At 45.2% G+C, this 17,061-nt stretch overlaps 1 protein-coding gene across 1 annotated transcript in view; it reads left to right on the top strand.

The window, feature by feature from the left end:
• The window catches only part of nmo (serine/threonine-protein kinase nemo), a 141,451-nt gene that overhangs the window by 118,149 nt on the left and 6,241 nt on the right, over positions 1 to 17,061 (top strand). The window contains exons 7-11 of the mRNA XM_017901305.1: positions 6,370 to 6,455; positions 6,594 to 6,803; positions 8,448 to 8,636; positions 11,110 to 11,311; positions 15,639 to 15,732. Coding sequence (XP_017756794.1) covers positions 6,370 to 6,455; positions 6,594 to 6,803; positions 8,448 to 8,636; positions 11,110 to 11,311; positions 15,639 to 15,732 — 781 coding nt within the window. The remainder of the gene's footprint in view (positions 1 to 6,369; positions 6,456 to 6,593; positions 6,804 to 8,447; positions 8,637 to 11,109; positions 11,312 to 15,638; positions 15,733 to 17,061) is intronic.

The raw sequence follows: 17,061 nt of genomic DNA, 5'->3' as shown, positions 1-17,061 counted from the left end.
CCTACACTCATTCCCAATTCACAGACCGTTACGATCCTCCATAAAGACGCGCATCCTTCAATTAGACATTTTAACTAACATCGTTCGAACCTCTACCTCCATCAGGAGAAACCCAGACCTCTACCTTATCCCTATTTCCGTGCATACCCTCAAGAACAAGGGACTCGAATCGAAGGGACGATGGTTTACTCGTTTATAACCAGCGTCCCACTATTCGCGGACACCTCGACCTCCGAAACTAACCCCCCGAGTCAACCCCCGTAAAAGAATTAGAATTTCCCAAACCTAAACAAATTAACAATTTGTTTAAACTTCCACTTCCACCTACCAGTTCCGAACCTCCTGCACATCCCTCCAACGAACACGTCGCCAATAGGAGAAAAAACACACCCACCACTTAGACATCTCGACAGCCAATGACAGCAACAGACGAACATATAAAAATACACGACACCAAGACGACAGACAGTACAAACATGAAAACAACACAAACGACACCACGGTAGAACGCATATCGCTAAGACATATTGTAAATTGCTGTAGATATATCGTAATTAAATTATATTTAAACCTTCAAAAATAGTTTACGTTCTTAGAACGACGTAAACCTTCGCCTGAATTCTTCATACGGTCGACAAGAAGATTCGGACGAAACACTAAGAAGAGCTTCGAATTTCATCTTCGTAACGAAGAAATGTTCGAGTCGAAAGGGTTACTCTAGCTAGAAATCCTACAATACTATGTCGTCTGTGATCGATCGCCGATCTCGATTGGCCTACGACGCGCTATTTACAGCGGCGGTTATCGTGGAGCGTTTTTAATTCGTGGATTAAACGACGATAGGAATATATACAGGCTGGTCGTGTCGGTTCGTGGAAACAGGGTTATTAACATTTTATTGAACGGAACAAGTGGGACGGTGGGTCGCGTCCCCTAAGTGCTCGTCATCGACGACAAATTGCATCGGATCGCGAAACGTCCTTCGCCGATGGTAATTTCGCGCGGTGCGCGCGCCGAAAACCAGTTTTAAATTGAAACCCGGATCGAAGAAGAAACCTGTCCTTATTATTAACGGGAAAGAGAAAAAGGAAGCGGAGGAAGAGGAATCTTCGCGAGGATTCTCCCGAGATTTTTATATTCCACTCCTGCTCGTTTTCCATTCCACTCGATCGCGATTGACTTTCGAGATCGATGCAATTACGAGCACCGGTATAATCTTCGCGGGGTCTATTACGATATACCGGGCAGGCTGGACTGTACGCGCGTAAACGATTTCGAGAAAGGCCGACTATTAACGCGTGCACGGGGTGGTTGGTACGCGTCGCCGAGCTTCCATATTAAAATCGCCCTTGCTCCCAGTCGCGTTCTCACCCTCGCGCGGCCTTCTGCGCCCCCTTCTACGCAGCAGAGAGAAACGATACGTGTTCAAGGCGGCGACCAGGGGTGGGCACCAAGGGGCGAGGATCGGTTTGGGGCGCGAGTTGAATGCGGGACAGATTACCGGGCCACCCCTCGCTCTGCGCGCTTCGGCTTTAGGAAAAGGGGTGGCAGTTTGACTAACGGACCACGGGTGTCGCGGGCCTCCGGATAAACGCTCCTGTAATCCCTTCCAAATGGACACGCGTGTCGCTTGCCAAACATTTCATTTCGAATAACCGTTTCACCGCGCCGATAATTATTTATTTCCCCGCGGCATGCTCCTGTGTCTCTTTCGGTTAACTCTTTGCGGCGCAGGATTTTAGATGATAAAATAAACCCACGTTGCATACAAGTTTTATTTAATTTAAATGAAATAAAATTAGTATTGTAGGATCTCTAGCTATGCAGACCGAGATCTGCCCGACTAATGAACAACAACTCCCTTTTAATAGTAAAACTGGTTTATTTAACACTGGGTTTACGGACGATATCTGTATACTTATTTCTAAGGACACCTGTCAAATTGACAAGTAAAGGAAACCACGTGCCTTTTTTTTAACGATTAGTTTAATATAAAAACAATTGTATATTGTATTAACCCTTTGCTCTCGAGAGGTGAGCTTCAGTCATCATTTCATAAAATTTGGAAGATCGATATTAATAAATATATGTATGCATAGCGTGCAAAGTATCGAAATCAAATAGTTCTATAATTCTATTATTATGCAATTCTTTATTTACTGCTCAAAAAAGTATCGTCAGTTTTTTACTAGAGAATCTTTGATTTTCTACTCTTCTCTAGCCACAGAATCCTCGAGTGCAAAGGGCTAACAGTCTTTGCTAATCATGAAAAGCTGTTTAATCCTTCGAGTGCAAAAACTACATTCAAAATTCAAAATAGGTAAGACAACATTTTACGATAGGAAAATTGTGATTTAAATTCATTTAAATTATAGGTATTTATTACTTACGATTATGTTAATAACTTATATTAATATAAAAATATACGCAGACACGAAGGAAATTCGATATTTTATGAATCTGGTTCCGATTTTTTATCACAAAACAATCAGCTTTCGTCAGAAGTTAGCACGTCAAGAAGTAGCAGAAATTATGAAACAACACAAGGCCGCAGTAATTTGGTTGATAATCAGAAATTACACATAATAGACGAAGAAGCGAAATGTGCAAAATTTATGTACGAAATTACACACGAAATAGTACTCAATGGTCTGTACACTGATGAAGAATTGCAAGAAGTATTCAAAAAACACATTGAAAAAAACAAAACAGTTCTAGATATGGTCAGACCATAATTTTCTATCATTTAAATTTAAATCGGTCTTCCAACAGCCAGGTCTTAGGGTCGAACAATTCGGCATCGGAATTTCCCGCTCCATGCCTTCAGCATGTTTGACTGCTGTACCTTTTTTCTTTTGACTTCTCGTGTCGCGGAACACGAGAATCCTGGAAATCCCTAATTTAACGAAATTAGGCGACGGCTCTTAAGACTTGGCTGACAATAGGCCTGAGGGCTCCACGTGGTCCGCACACGTTGGAAGCCTCAGGCCTTCGCTAGGGGTAACAAACGGCCGATGGGGTCACCGGCGCGCGGGTGAACCCCAGGTACCCCACCTTGGAGGAGAGGGTTTCCTCCACTATCGTGGTTTTTCGGGGGAACCTTCCCTCGCTCCAAGGTAACGGATTCGCGGACCAAGGGAACGCCCTTGGTCAAAGACACTTCCGAACGAGCGCTCAAAGACATCGGTTCTTTCCAACGAGTTCCGAACGAAACATCAGAGACGACAGGTCTCTTATAACACGAGACGATTTTCGTATCTCCTCGTTAAGTCGACGAGATACCGTGTCGCGTCGAACCGTCCATCCACATCGGGATATCTTCGCGACTTACAACCGCGAAGACGAATTATTTCGGGCGGAAACCACGCGACCAGGAAGATCAAGGGAACGACGCGATACCCCCTTGATACCTCCTAAACAACTCCTCTCACGATATAAGTTAACTGTATGTATTACCATCGTATAATTGGAGCAACCCTTCCGTCAAATTGACGGGTTCCGTAAATTTAGGGTTAATTAACATGTTACACTAAATTCCTCTCGATTCTAACTCTCAAACACACGATCTTCTATTCACTACATCTCCACTACACGCAATCTGCTTCGCCCGCGCCCTTGCACCCTTACTTCAAGTCAAAACTCCCTCTTTTCATACACAGGCTTTCTCTCTCAATCACTCGACCCAGTCACAAATATCTCATCCTTTCGCACGCATCGTCCAGGCATCGTCCTAAGCTCCTAAGTCGAAGACAGTGTCGCTGTTTACTATTCCCCAGATAGAGTCCTTCGATGCTCGTCACCCCGGTATTCGTAACGAAAGTCTAAGCAGCTCGGAATCTGCGGATCGATGTGTCACCGAGACGTCCTCGCAGGGATAATCTCCGGTGAATGTACGCGCATTTGTCGAGCGGAGCGAGAAGAGGCTCTAACGACCTGGCGGCGCAGGAATTTCGCGAAAATCGAGGTCGCGGGTTTCGCTCCTCGATGAGAAACGTCGTCCGTGTCTTTTCGGCTTTTAGAACGATAATGGCTCGTCGGGAAGTTTGATTGTCTTGGAACGTGGCTCGGTTACGGCCGCGAGGAACTCGGCCCGGGTCGGAAATGTCGGGAAAGCTTGCAGTTTTCGAGTTCGCGGGCTCGAGGATTTGGCAAGTTGGGAATTTAATTCGGCAACTTCGGAAATTCGGCATCCGGAATTTCGGTCGGATCGAGGCAGCTCCCCGTGGCAAGTTCCGGATTCGAGTGGCTGGGAATTCGGAACACCGAAAATCGAAGATTCGGGGATTAACCCCTTGCTGATGAGCGATGCATGTATGCATTCAGGGGCGACAACTGTTGGGTGAATCGCCTTGTATTTCCTTTATTCAGCAGCCAACACCATCTACTGGAATTAGAAATTAACAGAGGTGCTGATTCTTTATTCTGGGGGACGATATAGAGGTGGAGGACAAGAAAACAGTAGAGTTCAGTGTGTGCTTGGACGAAGCGATTGTTTTAAAATATTATTTGTTGGAAGTTAGCTAAGCCCATTCAACGATGAGGTCTGTTAGAGGTTACAGGCCAATACCGACCTTTGGACATCAAGGGGTTGGTTTTGGGGGTTTAAAAGGGCCTGCTGTCCCTCGCAGCACTTCACTCTCAAATCAAGAACAGCACAGATACCTTATATATTGTGACCCACAGTGGCATTAATAAAGACTCGTGTTTTATTTGTATATTGCATAAAGTGTGTAAATTTCACTTATATTAAACCTTTATAAATACAACTGCTGTATAACTGAATACGATTACTTCCCTGCACGTTAATCATTTGGTTTTCCTTCACGAAATTCCCAACATTATTCATTATAAATAAAGTAATATATGTAAGAATGTATGTGGGAATGAAATATAAGGCCTGAAAGAATGTTAACCCCTTGACATACAAATAAAATGCACACCGACGCATTTATATTATAGAATAGCATTTAATTTGGCTCAACTGTGGACACTCATGTGCAAGCTTAGAAACAGAACGTTTTATTTTCAAATTTAACGCTATGTAAATAAAACAATAAAGTTGATATATAACGTTAATGTATAATAATTAAGTAATACTATAAAATAATAATCTAGTAGTTCTGTAAAGTATGATATATCTCAAAATATTTTGGAATATGTAGTGGAATCGGACATGTTGTAATTCTTATATTATGTTTGATGCATGCATGGCATCTGTTTGCAGGATGTTGCTTTTTATTTGTCGCAGGCATATGTTCGGGAAAATGTGCCAAATTTTTTAAACAAAATAGCACCCACGCACGATTGAAACAGGTAAAGAATCTAATATACTGCGCGACGTTCGCCGAAGACAATTCTTGACGTTTCCGAGACGTGAAAGTCTACAATGGCACATGAAATGAATGACGTCTCCCAGACGTCATTGTATGTCAAGGGGTTAAGTGTGTTTGGGCTTGGAAAGAAAGTGACCGCGTGCAAGAGGATCGAATGTAAGGGATGTTTGTGACAGAGCCGAATGCGATAAACAAGTGAAAGTCTATGAATGCGCCTGAGTGTTTAGGATACGTGACCGACCGATTGAGAAAGAGAACGTGGGTATAGATGAGGACAGAATGAATGGTTTAAATAAGGGTACAAGGGCGCAGGCAAAACAGTTCCTTCGTGAGAGTTGGTTTAGAAAGTTCCTTCGAGAGTTCCTTTTAGAGAGTTTACGAGAGCGTTAGTTTAGCGAGTAAAGAGAATTTTTACTTTAGAGAATATTCGTCCGGTTCTGACTGTTACATTATTAGTAAACCCCACTTTACGTATAGTAATTTGTATTAACAAATTCGTGTTTTCTTTCAAGAACTTATAGAGTCAAAGGACTCATAAAAAGGGTCCCACGTAAACGCGTTGCTATGGCCCAGAAAAATGTAGTTACGGCCCTAGAAACGCACGTCCCAAGTTAATCCTTTGCACTCGGTAGGCGACCCACAGTCGCCATTTTGATCATTGTTAACTAATATATCAAATTTAAAATTACTCAACGATTTCTTGTTTACCGTTTTAAAAATATTCGTCGACTTTATGGCAGAAAGTCTTCGAATTACTATTTTTATGTAACGAAAAATTCTCCGACGCAAAGGGTTAAGTGGTGGACTGTTTTATGCCCTTATTGCTAGCGTCGTTATGAACGAAAATTGCGTTTAAGTAGAAATGAGCGATGGTAGGTTTGAATGACTATCGTGACAGCGACTGGCCCTCACAGTATACTCAAAACCTCTCCGCCCGCAAAGGGTTGTTTCGAGGGTGTTTGAAGGGTTGAAAATGGAAATCTGTCGAGAGACTAGCGATCGAGATTTCAATATTTTCTTCTTCTGCTTCTTCCAGGCCTCAAATACCTTCACTCGGCCAGAATCCTGCACAGGGACATCAAGCCAGGGAACCTGCTCGTGAACAGCAATTGCGTACTGAAGGTAAGCCGACTAACCGGGTTTGACGACCATTGACGACCACTATTCTAACCCGAAAGCTGTGAAACGAAAAAGAGAGAAAGCGATCGATTGGTCGACACGGTCGCTGGCGAGAAAATTATACGTATTCTCCGCGAACAGATCTGCGACTTCGGTTTGGCCCGAGTGGAAGAGCCGGATCAGAACAAGCACATGACCCAGGAAGTGGTGACGCAGTATTATCGTGCGCCGGAAATCCTGATGGGAGCGCGACACTACACAGCCGCCGTGGACGTTTGGAGCGTAGGTTGCATTTTCGGCGAGCTCCTTCGTCGGCGGATCCTCTTCCAGGCACATAGTCCTGTGCAACAGGTTAGTCCTCGTTAATCCCCGCACTTGCTATTCTTCGCCGATGTTTCTAGGATGACCAAAGGAATTTTTCCTTCCCACGATGTCCGATCAGCCGACGAGTAACGGACTCGAAATCTTCACGTTCCTCTGCTTCAAACAAACAGTTTTTCTGTTAATCCTTCGACTGCCACGCCGAGATCACGTGTTTCCCTCAAATCGTCACGAAAGTGCACCGCTAGATGCAAGATTGTCTCATTCTATTCATTGATGTTGTAACAAAAATTTTTAATCGTTCAGTGGAGCACTTTTTATTTCAAAGTACATTCTAATTAGTAGTTATATTCAAAATGCACCAACTGACAATTTTTATTCGATATAGTTCAAAGTAGTTCAAGTAGTTCAATCGCTCCGGTCATCGATGACCACCGTGGCGTCACAGGAGAAACCGTGGCCGGTCATATATGACCAACATGGCAGTCAAAGATGTTAACCACTTGCGCTGGAAAGACGTGCCACGCACGTCGTAACGTTTTTGTCGCAGAATCGCCAACGACGTGGTATACACGTGGTCAGGCAATTGTCACAGAAACCGTTCTGGCACACGCGTTTGTGAATCTCTTGCAGCGTAAGTGGTTAAGGGATTATAATGCAAAGAAATAGTAGCCAATGGAAACGCTGGAAAAATTGTGTAGATATTTATTAACCCTTTCGCTTCGAGCTTATAGACAGTGTCCACGAGATGACCTGTGGGTACGGGCACTCCATATATCCGGCATCCAAATTATCTATATACAAGTGCAATCTGTATACGATTGTTTTATTCAGTATAGTTGTTATTTAACCCTTTCGGTACTACTGCCACCCATTGGCGGTCATGAAACGTTCTCTGGGTACTACCTATTGGCGGCATCCACGAAACGTCACCGATGACTGTCGCGGTACAAATGAAAAGTTTATTGTCAGTCGAGATTGATGCTGTACAGCGTAACCACTCTTATGGAAAGCTTCCTCGTACCACGAATGTATAACCATAACCAGCTCCTCCGTATGGAAAGGGTGAAGACTTAGGAAAACGTATATACAGAAACCATGCACACTGTGCATGTTTCTGGAATGCGTTACCGTTTCGTAACGATACGACTGAACTTTTGCCGAAGTGAAAGGGTTAAAGGGGCGAACGGTTAGAATTGGCCTGTGTATTTAGAACCACGTAAGTCAACGACGTCTCTAGAAAATGGAAGACAAAAGCCACGCGCTGTCAAAAGGCAAAACGCAGGGGAAGGGATCACTCCCTCATACCTAGGATGTACAGTTCATTTTAGTATTTAGTTTCTCACTGCAACACTCTCCAACCTGTTTTCTCTTCAGCTTCGATTGAAAAATTGCGATTGAAAAATTGCGATTGAAAAATTGCGATTGAAAAATTGCGATTGAAAACTTGCCTAAATACCTGTCGACGAAAGTCCACGAGAATGGAGTCGGCTGTCGGGTAAAGGTGCGTGTCCATCCACGCACGAGCATCCGAGTGAAAGTTACGGAGATGTCGTTCCGTAACGTACTCGTTCTCGTCCCTGTACGAGGTCGTAAAGCTCGTCGTGGTGGAAAAGTAACGAAGGGTGGTGGGACTACGTTCTAAAATCGAGCACGTTCTCATTCGCTTTGCAGCTGGAACTGATCACGGAATTGCTGGGCACGCCGACCCTCGAGGACATGAGGTTCGCGTGCGAGGGTGCGAGATCCCACATACTGAGGCGCGCACCGAAGCCACCCTCGCTGACGGCCCTCTACACCCTTAGCAGCCAGGCGACGCACGAGGCCGTCCATTTGCTCTGCCAGATGCTAGTCTTCGATCCTGTAAGTTTCCCGTCTCTCGGTCTACGAATATTTATTTATCGATCCCCTACTCGCTGTCAAACGAGTACGAACGGAAATAACACGGGGGATGCTTCCCTTTTCTTTCTTTTCTCTCCAACATCGCGATTCCCCGATCGAAAGTCGAAGCGATAGAGGAAACGTCCAAGTGACGACAGAAATTTTAGTTCGTTTCATTCGGAGGGGAAAGGAAGGAAAAATGACAGGAATTAGACAAGAGTTAAACTTGCGACTTGACTTTCTAAGACGTACCGCGGGTAAATACCGTTTCACGGACTTTCCTCGAGCGAATCGTTAAGAATCGTCATCGATACCGGTTGGAGGCAAGCCCCGTCGAGGTACTCGGAAAGTTGGTCAGCCAGCAAGAAGCAAACCGCGTCTGGGATCTCAGCCGAGTTGCAAACTCGCGTCTTCTGTTTACCGAGAAGCGCGCAAGTTCTCGCGGTGGAAGCGCAACGTTATCAGTCGTTAACCACCCTTATCGACGTCCGTGGCGACGCGATAAGTCGTCGAAACCGTTGCCCGTTCCATTCGAGAAACTCGCAAAGTTCGCGAACTCGCGATTGCGCCGGCGATGAATTGCTCGTCGCCTTTTTCGCCGCTCGAGTAAGAGGAACGAAAGGGAAGGAGCAGAAATAATAACTACGGGATAAACGACTGGAGAACGTTCCACGTGTGGCAGTTCATAAAAAATACTTGGAACGAGGGTCGCGACATCGTAAAATTCTCGCCAACACCGTGTTCATAACGAAACTTGCAATAAAATCTTTACTGTCGACTGTCCTGTCCGACTCGGAAGAAAAACGACGGCGACGATCACGACGACCACGATCACGACCACGACCATGACGGGGAAAAAGGAGACGAGATAAAAGGACAGAGGAAAGGAGAAACGGGAACGCGAGGAGTGGCCGGCGTCAGCGTCGGCGTCGGTCTCGCGACACGATGTTTTTACCACGAGTAGTACGCGTCACATTCGTCAGAATTTCGGTTAAACGAGTCTCCGACGTTATTGGCTCTGATCAAAGGAGATCAGACTTTGTGGGTTCGCTGGGTACTTACTAAAGCGCGGGAACACGTAGCCTACTTCTCTGAATCCCGGTCCTCGAGCTCGTTGTTCCGATGGTTCCCGCGACGCGGCGCTGGTGGCGTAAAATCGCGCGCGATCGTTCTATACGAGCTAACGTTCGTGCCTCGAGTGTTTACCGACCGAACGGGTCGAATAATGGCCGCTCGAGTGGCCGTTTCGAGTAACAAACGGGGAATTACCTTGGCTGCGCGAATAATATACACGAGATTCCAATATTATTTTCGCAAGAAGTACAACGATCGTCGATTTGTCGTTCGGCAAGTTACAAAATCGCTACCACTTGTCGAATTTTTACCAATCCTTTCGTCTTGGAGCGATACCTAACTTTACATCGCCATTACTGGGGAACGAGAGGAAATCGCGGTTCCATCCAAGGCTTAATTATTGTACAATCCAAATCAAAGTTTCTCGAACGGAAACCTGGAGGAACTCGGAAGCAACGCGGAAGCAGAATCGGAGAAATTAACACGTTCACGCTGGCACTAATTTTTATGTTTCTCGCCGTGTGGCGGCGCGCATAGTCGTACATTACTTTATCCGGTGGCGCGCGTATTCAAACGCCCTAGGCTGCCATTTTAACCCTTATCGGTCGCTAGCTTTTCATACATGATTCTCACAAGGTGGTAGCTGGTAATATGCGAAAGATTTCAGTCTTGTCAGCTCCCACGTGACGCACGACCACAGCGACAAAGTACTGTTGTCACGTGAGAGGTGTATTACGACCGATAAGGGTTAGTATATTAACCGTTTATTTTGAAAGTGGTGTAAGTGAATTAGAAGAAAGTGATATCACGATATCGATAAAAAGTTTACGCTAAATTCTTGTTCGGATGAAACATTCGAGTGTGAGCCATCGGTGGTACACGTCAGCGTGAACGTGTTAAGTTCGAAGGTGTCGCGGAAAATATGAAGACTAGGAGTCTCCTGTTATTTTCAACTTTTTCGGGATTTTGTCGTGTGTGCAATAAATACAAATGGCGGTCTAATATAGATAGGCGGTAGATCGTCGATCATCGATTCGCGAGTCGCGAAGAACTCACAAGCTCGACTTATTTCTTAATAATTACTCGTTCACGAGACTTCATCCACGTCTGCTAATCTCCGAGTAGCACAGAGTGCGACGCGCTTATTAACGATCGAGCAACGATTCGCCGGTGATCTCTGGCGAGCAAAATCCGCTCGACCACCGGCAGTAAATTCGTTTTTGCCCGCAACCGTGCTCGAGCTCGGTTTTTCCCACCTCCTGGGAGGTTAACACGGTTAACTGTCCCCGTAAATAGCCGGAGTCGCCGAGATCGATCGTTTTCGAGAGGCGGCCCGCGTCGTATCGATCGTTCGTTGACCCCGTTCACGAACTTCCCGCAGGACAAGAGGATCACCGTGGTGGATGCACTGGCGCATCCTTATCTGGACGAAGGGAGACTGAGATATCACTCGTGCATGTGCACGTGCTGCTACACGACCAGCGGCGGCCTGAGACAGTATACGGGTGACTTCGAGCCGGCCACGTCCCATCCGTTCGACGATCTCTGGGAACGGAAGCTCACCACCGTGCAGCAGGTGAAAGGTAAGAGGAGATCGACGAATGAACGGTCTTTAAATGGCTTCGAGTGACGATTATTAAATTATCCCCAAAATCGGACGTCTTTTATTCCGTCGGGTTCTAATTCAATTCCCATCGCGAGATTTACAAAGTCAAACGACGAGGACGGATTTCACGGGCTCGTTGGCGAATATTCGCGGAATTCCTTCGAGAGAATACGCGAAGCTTGCGACTTTCGAATCACGGCAGCGGAAAATTCGCAAGCGGAGCGAGTGTAGAGACATAGACGCGGGGTTTGGTGTACGGCGAATTTACGAGACCGGGCGTCTGAGGGATGAACTCGTTTGGCGGTGCGGTCGTAATAAAACCAGAGGACAGTTTCTTATCGCTCGCCATGGTTCTGCATCGACCCCGAGAAATTTCTCATAGACAAATGTTCCATTCGACGAAACGTAGAAAGAAAAGAACGAATTTCGAGATATGAATTTCGAGCCAAGAACCTCGCGAGTTATAGCAAATGATTGTGGGGAATTTATTTTGCCACTGTCAGGCGAGGAATCTCGTCATGGTGGGGTACCGCGAACTTGATATTACTTAACACTTTAATGGCCGCTCGCGCAACATGTGCGTGATAGCCGGAACAATTATTATTGTCCGCTCACACAACACGTGTGTGATGCAATCTCGGATTAATAATTAATAATTATCGCGCAAAGAAGAAATATTAAATTTGTTGTTAAATTGTTATTGTTTTCTGAATTTTAAATAGAGAGTTTTTAACACATTGAGCGCCGGTCCCGTGAAAACACGGGTTTCTAAGTTTGTCACTTGACTCTCGCCCTCACGATTATGAGGATTTTGTTTTGCCTGTATGGATGTCTTACATATCCATTTACATTCACTTGTCAGGTTTACTACAATCTGCATTTGTTATACTCCGAAAAGAAAATAAAACGTATACGATGGTTGAGAAACAATCAAAGTAAGAATCAGTCTCAAGCAGTGTATTCCTTAGTTATTACCTCTTTCGTAGATTTACGCTTTTTGTTGAACAATGTAATAAGTCTTATTATTCTGTAACTTTTTATCCATATAATACGAGTGAAGTTTTTAACGAGTATATTGCTGACCCTGTATCATATTATTCGATACATTCAGAAGATTCTGACATGCAAGTCGAGAACAGTGATTGTGACTTGGGTCCTAGGAGAATATCAGGAGCTGTTCCATTACAATATTCGAGTGATTTCGATGATTCTAGTAGTAGCGAAATGTCCACAGAATGACGAATATGTAATCAAAATATAGAATTTTAAGGAAATGTATAAATTTGAAATATTTTCTTTAGCTACTCGTTGTTCGGAAACAGGACATTCAAGTTTTAAATGTTTCATATGCTGCCGGTGCTCAATGTGTTAACCCTTTGATAAAATTTCGAAGCTCGATATTCATCAACCCTTTGCACTCGACGATTTTTTGACCAAAGAAGGATAGGAGTTGAAAGATTTTCTGTTACAAAGCTGACCATATTTTTCTGAGCAGTGAATAAGAAATCGTGTGATAATTAACACGTAGAATTATTTGATTTCGATACCTCGCACACCGTTACATTATCTGAAATTTGACATATTTATGAATATCGAGTTTCGAAATTTTGTCATATGGCGACTATAGGGCACAGCGCAAAGGGTTGATATATCAAATTTAAGATAATGTAACGATGTGCGAGGTATCGAAATCAAATAATTATACGTGTTAACCCTTTGAACTCGATGATTTTTTGGTTAGAGAAGAATAGAAATTCAAAGATTCTCTACTAAAAAACTGACGATACTTTTTTGAGCAGTAAATAAAGACTTGTACAATAACAGAATTGCAGAATTATTTGACTTCGATACTTCGCACACTGTGACATTACATTAAATTTGATATATTAATCAACATCGATCTTCCAAATTTTATGAAATGGTGACCGATTTTTTTATTTAATAATTTTATTTTTAATTTCTGTATATTTTTTAATTATTAGATCTAATAACAATTTGAAGCTCACCTCACGAGTGCAAAGGGTTAATTATCATACGACTTCTTATTCGCTGCTCAGGTAAAAACATCCTCAGTTTTGTAATAAAACACTTCGAAATCCTGTTCTTCTTTAGCCAAATAATCGTCGAGTGCAACGGGTTAAATTAATTCTTCAAAACTTAAATTAAATGAAATTAAAAATTGCCTGCCTCTAGCAACGTTTAACTGCATACACATGCGACCATTAAAGTGTTAATACGATCTGTAGATCTTGCAAAAATGAAATATCAAACCCCCGTATGCACCACCGGTCTCGTGAATTTGCCATTCGTACGAGGGCCCCGCGCCATCTTAACGCGGCCAGCCCGGATTTAACCCCCGTACTCGTGGTCCAGTAACGAGCAGCTTTCGTCGAATGCTAATAAAGAGCGGAACGAGCGGAGAATTATTAGCGAAAGGGCGAGTTTGCCAACAGCTCGCGACACGGCGCCGGATTAATCGCGGGTTTCGCGCCCCGTTGAAAAATGCGTCGCCGTGACTCACGCGGATTATTAATAGCGAACGTCTTGGACACGTGGCTGGAACCGCACGCGTGCACACACGGTGGCACACACGGTGACACACACACGGCCACGCGATATAGACGGTTGCGTGCGACCGCGGGTCCGGCCGCGATAAATCATCGTTTATCACTGGGGGTCCGGCGAGTTATCGCCGCCGACTTTCTTCCTTGCTAATCGTCCAAGAAACTGGGTCTAATATCGCGTTTAAAAAACGCACGCTATTCGTGCGTTAGGCCTGTTCCGCGGGGGGAGGGGGTCGGTCCGCGGACCCTCCGCGGCGCGAATTCCATCCCCCGCCGGGGGTCCGCGATTTCGCGTCCAGATACGTACTCGGTATTTAGATTTCTCCGCCCCTTGCTTTGTTGCTTCTTTTAACACCGCCGACTGTGCATTTGCATTCGTATTCGCACTCGCAATCGCTGTTTTAACATCGTGTCGGAGTTAAAGCAAAAATTAAAACTTGCTACGTTACTCGCGATTCTTATTTCGAGATCTTCCGTGTTGTAAGTCGAAATTAAAATTTTTCTTGTGGGACGTTGTTTAGATCCGCGAGTGAGAGTCGTCAGGGATTGATTCGTGTCCCGGGTGAAGTTTGAGTGCCACGGGTCTTGTTGTTTCCCTGTCCAAGGAGTGCTTTTGCGCCTGTTTTATTCCCCGATCGGAAGTGCAAAACAGTGCTATTGAGCTGTTTTTTGTCAAATGCGACAAGCCGTAATTCTTTCAATTCAGCGTTGTTTTGACATCCTTCTGAGCACAAGTAGTCACATCCGTTGTTTAGAAGAATGAAACGGTGTAATATTATTCTAATTTTATTTTAACTTACCTAAAACGAAACGGTAGTCGTAAAATTGCGCATTGACAGAAACCAAGCGTGTTATAATTACAGGCTTCGCAGCCTAGAGCGCTGACACTCTCCGAGCGGAACAGAAGCGCAAAATCGTTGCTTGGCACTGAAACGGTTAACTTCTTCGAGCAGCCGTAATATCCGAGTCGAAGTGGTGATTTTGCAGAAAATATTCGATCGTAATCGACATTTCGCTGAAAATATTAATCTCCTTCCGATCCATTAACGTCGACCGGGGCACGATCTCGCATAAATTACGCCTATTGAGTCCGCGCTGCGTAATACGACCATGCGATTATCATAGACAGCGCGTCTAACGCGAATGATTTCGCATTCGACTTTGTCATACGGCTGGCATGCGATGCTCGTAACGAGTAATCGCGTTTGCCGTGTTGTCCCGACTGGAACAGTCGCGGACGGCTGCACGTGTCCACGAAAGGTGTCGCAAGACGAAACGCGCGAATCGTTATGGCCGCGAACAAAGAATTCTTCTATGATTGGATACCGAAACGGTTGTTGGAAAATTCGTCGATTTTAGTAATAAATAATCGTAAATTGATCGGGAAAAATTTTTGCGATCTCTGACTGGACCACGAATATGGAAATCGGGGGGTCCCGGAGCTAAATTCGAAGAGCGTTCTTCGGGGTGAAACGCCGCGTGATTCTTCGCGGAAGTTGGAATTCGAGGATTTAAAGGACGCGGAGAAAACGCGAGTACGATCTAATATCGACGATAAAGCGATAAAGCGTTAACGCCGAATCGTGGTTCTCCCCGAGAGGTTGTCGAGGACGACGCTTGGTCCCCGGGGGCCCGACGCGCGAGGACTCGGGCGAATTCGATCCGCCGTGTCCATCTCGCCGGTGCAGGAGAGTCTGTAGAACCAGCATTCACCCGACAATCCGACGTTGTCTGTTTCAGAGGAAATGCACAAATTTATAGCGGAACAGCTGAACACGTCGCGCGTGCCGCTCTGCATAAATCCGCAGTCCGCGGCGTTCAAGAGCTTCGCAAGGTAAGCCGTAGGTGGCGGATCATCCAGATTGTAAAACGATCGATTATTACAAGCAGACATATAAGCAGATACGATGATATTGGTTAGGATAAGAGAAGGAAAACCCGGCTTCCGGCCGGTTTATAGGGACAGATCTGTTCGAGATAACGGGGAGACCGGGTCCTCGAGAATCGAAGAGCCTCCTTTCACCGAACTTTCCCCTCGATGACCAGTGTCCACACGATCCTTTCTCCTTCGAAAGACCAATTAAAACCGAAACGAAATAGAATACGAAAGAAAAAAGAAAAATAGAAAAGAACAATAATATGAGGAAAGGAAAATGAATCGATTCGAGTCTCGTGCGATGGTAGAAAGGAAAAATAGAAAAGATAAATAGAATATAGACAAACGAATGTGGAGAATGGAGAGGGTGGGAGTGGGAGAAGGCGCGCGTGTGCGTGAAAGAGGGAGAAAAAGGGTTCGCAGAGGGGCACACAGTGTACACATGCATTTTCCTTCCCCGTCGAAGTCGATGCGGTAAGAACAAGCCGGATTAAAACGAGAGGAAGAAAGAGCGAGAACAGGGAGAAAAAAATAAGAGAAAGAGGACAAAGGAGGGAGAGAAAGGAGAGGAGGAGAAAAGGCAGAGAAACGGGCAAGGGCGTATCGTAGAACGGAAATTAAAAAAGCGTGGAGAACGAGAGAGGAAAGAGAGGGGGAAAAGAGCGGGAAAGCTGACGGGGCAAAGGGGCGGTAAAGGGAGGAGAGGGTCGGGGCGAAACGATCGAAACGAGCCAGGAGAGAACGATCTTTTGTCCCTCGACGACCCTCCCGCCGACGTCCTTTTGCCATTTTGGCCCTCGGAAAACCTGCCGAAAATTATGCTCGGTTCTTCCACCGGTTCCACCACGCGGCCGAACCGGATTAACAATTTAACCTCCCCGTGTTGCGTCCTGTCGCCTTTTCTTTCGCTAGCGAGTCATCATCCGGGTGTGTGCGTGTACGTACCGTCTCAGAGGCACGCGTGTATGTACCGTATACGCGCTGGTGCGCGAGTATTCGATCCGCGTGTCGCAATGGTATCGGTAGAACGATCGAGCACACGATCGCGCCTTTTGTCCCGATACGTAGAGAAAGGGAAAGAAAGGAAGAGAAACGGAGGAAGAAAGAAAGTTACGAGCGAAAAGAACAAGAAAGCAGTCGAACCCACCCCTGCTGTCACACCGTGACAGACGCTGTGTGCGAACTCTCGGTGTAGAAAAGACACGGTGAAAAGCGATAAGATCGAGATCTCGAGACAAAAGAGAGCGTCATGAAAGGAAGGAAAAAAGAAAAAAAAAAAAAAAAAAA

Source organism: Eufriesea mexicana, unplaced genomic scaffold (assembly GCF_001483705.2).
Source record: "Eufriesea mexicana isolate 0111107269 unplaced genomic scaffold, ASM148370v2 scaffold1589, whole genome shotgun sequence".
NCBI lineage: Eukaryota > Metazoa > Arthropoda > Insecta > Hymenoptera > Apidae > Eufriesea > Eufriesea mexicana.
Note: the sequence above shows the minus strand (reverse complement) of the source record. Positions and strands in the feature narration are given on the sequence as shown.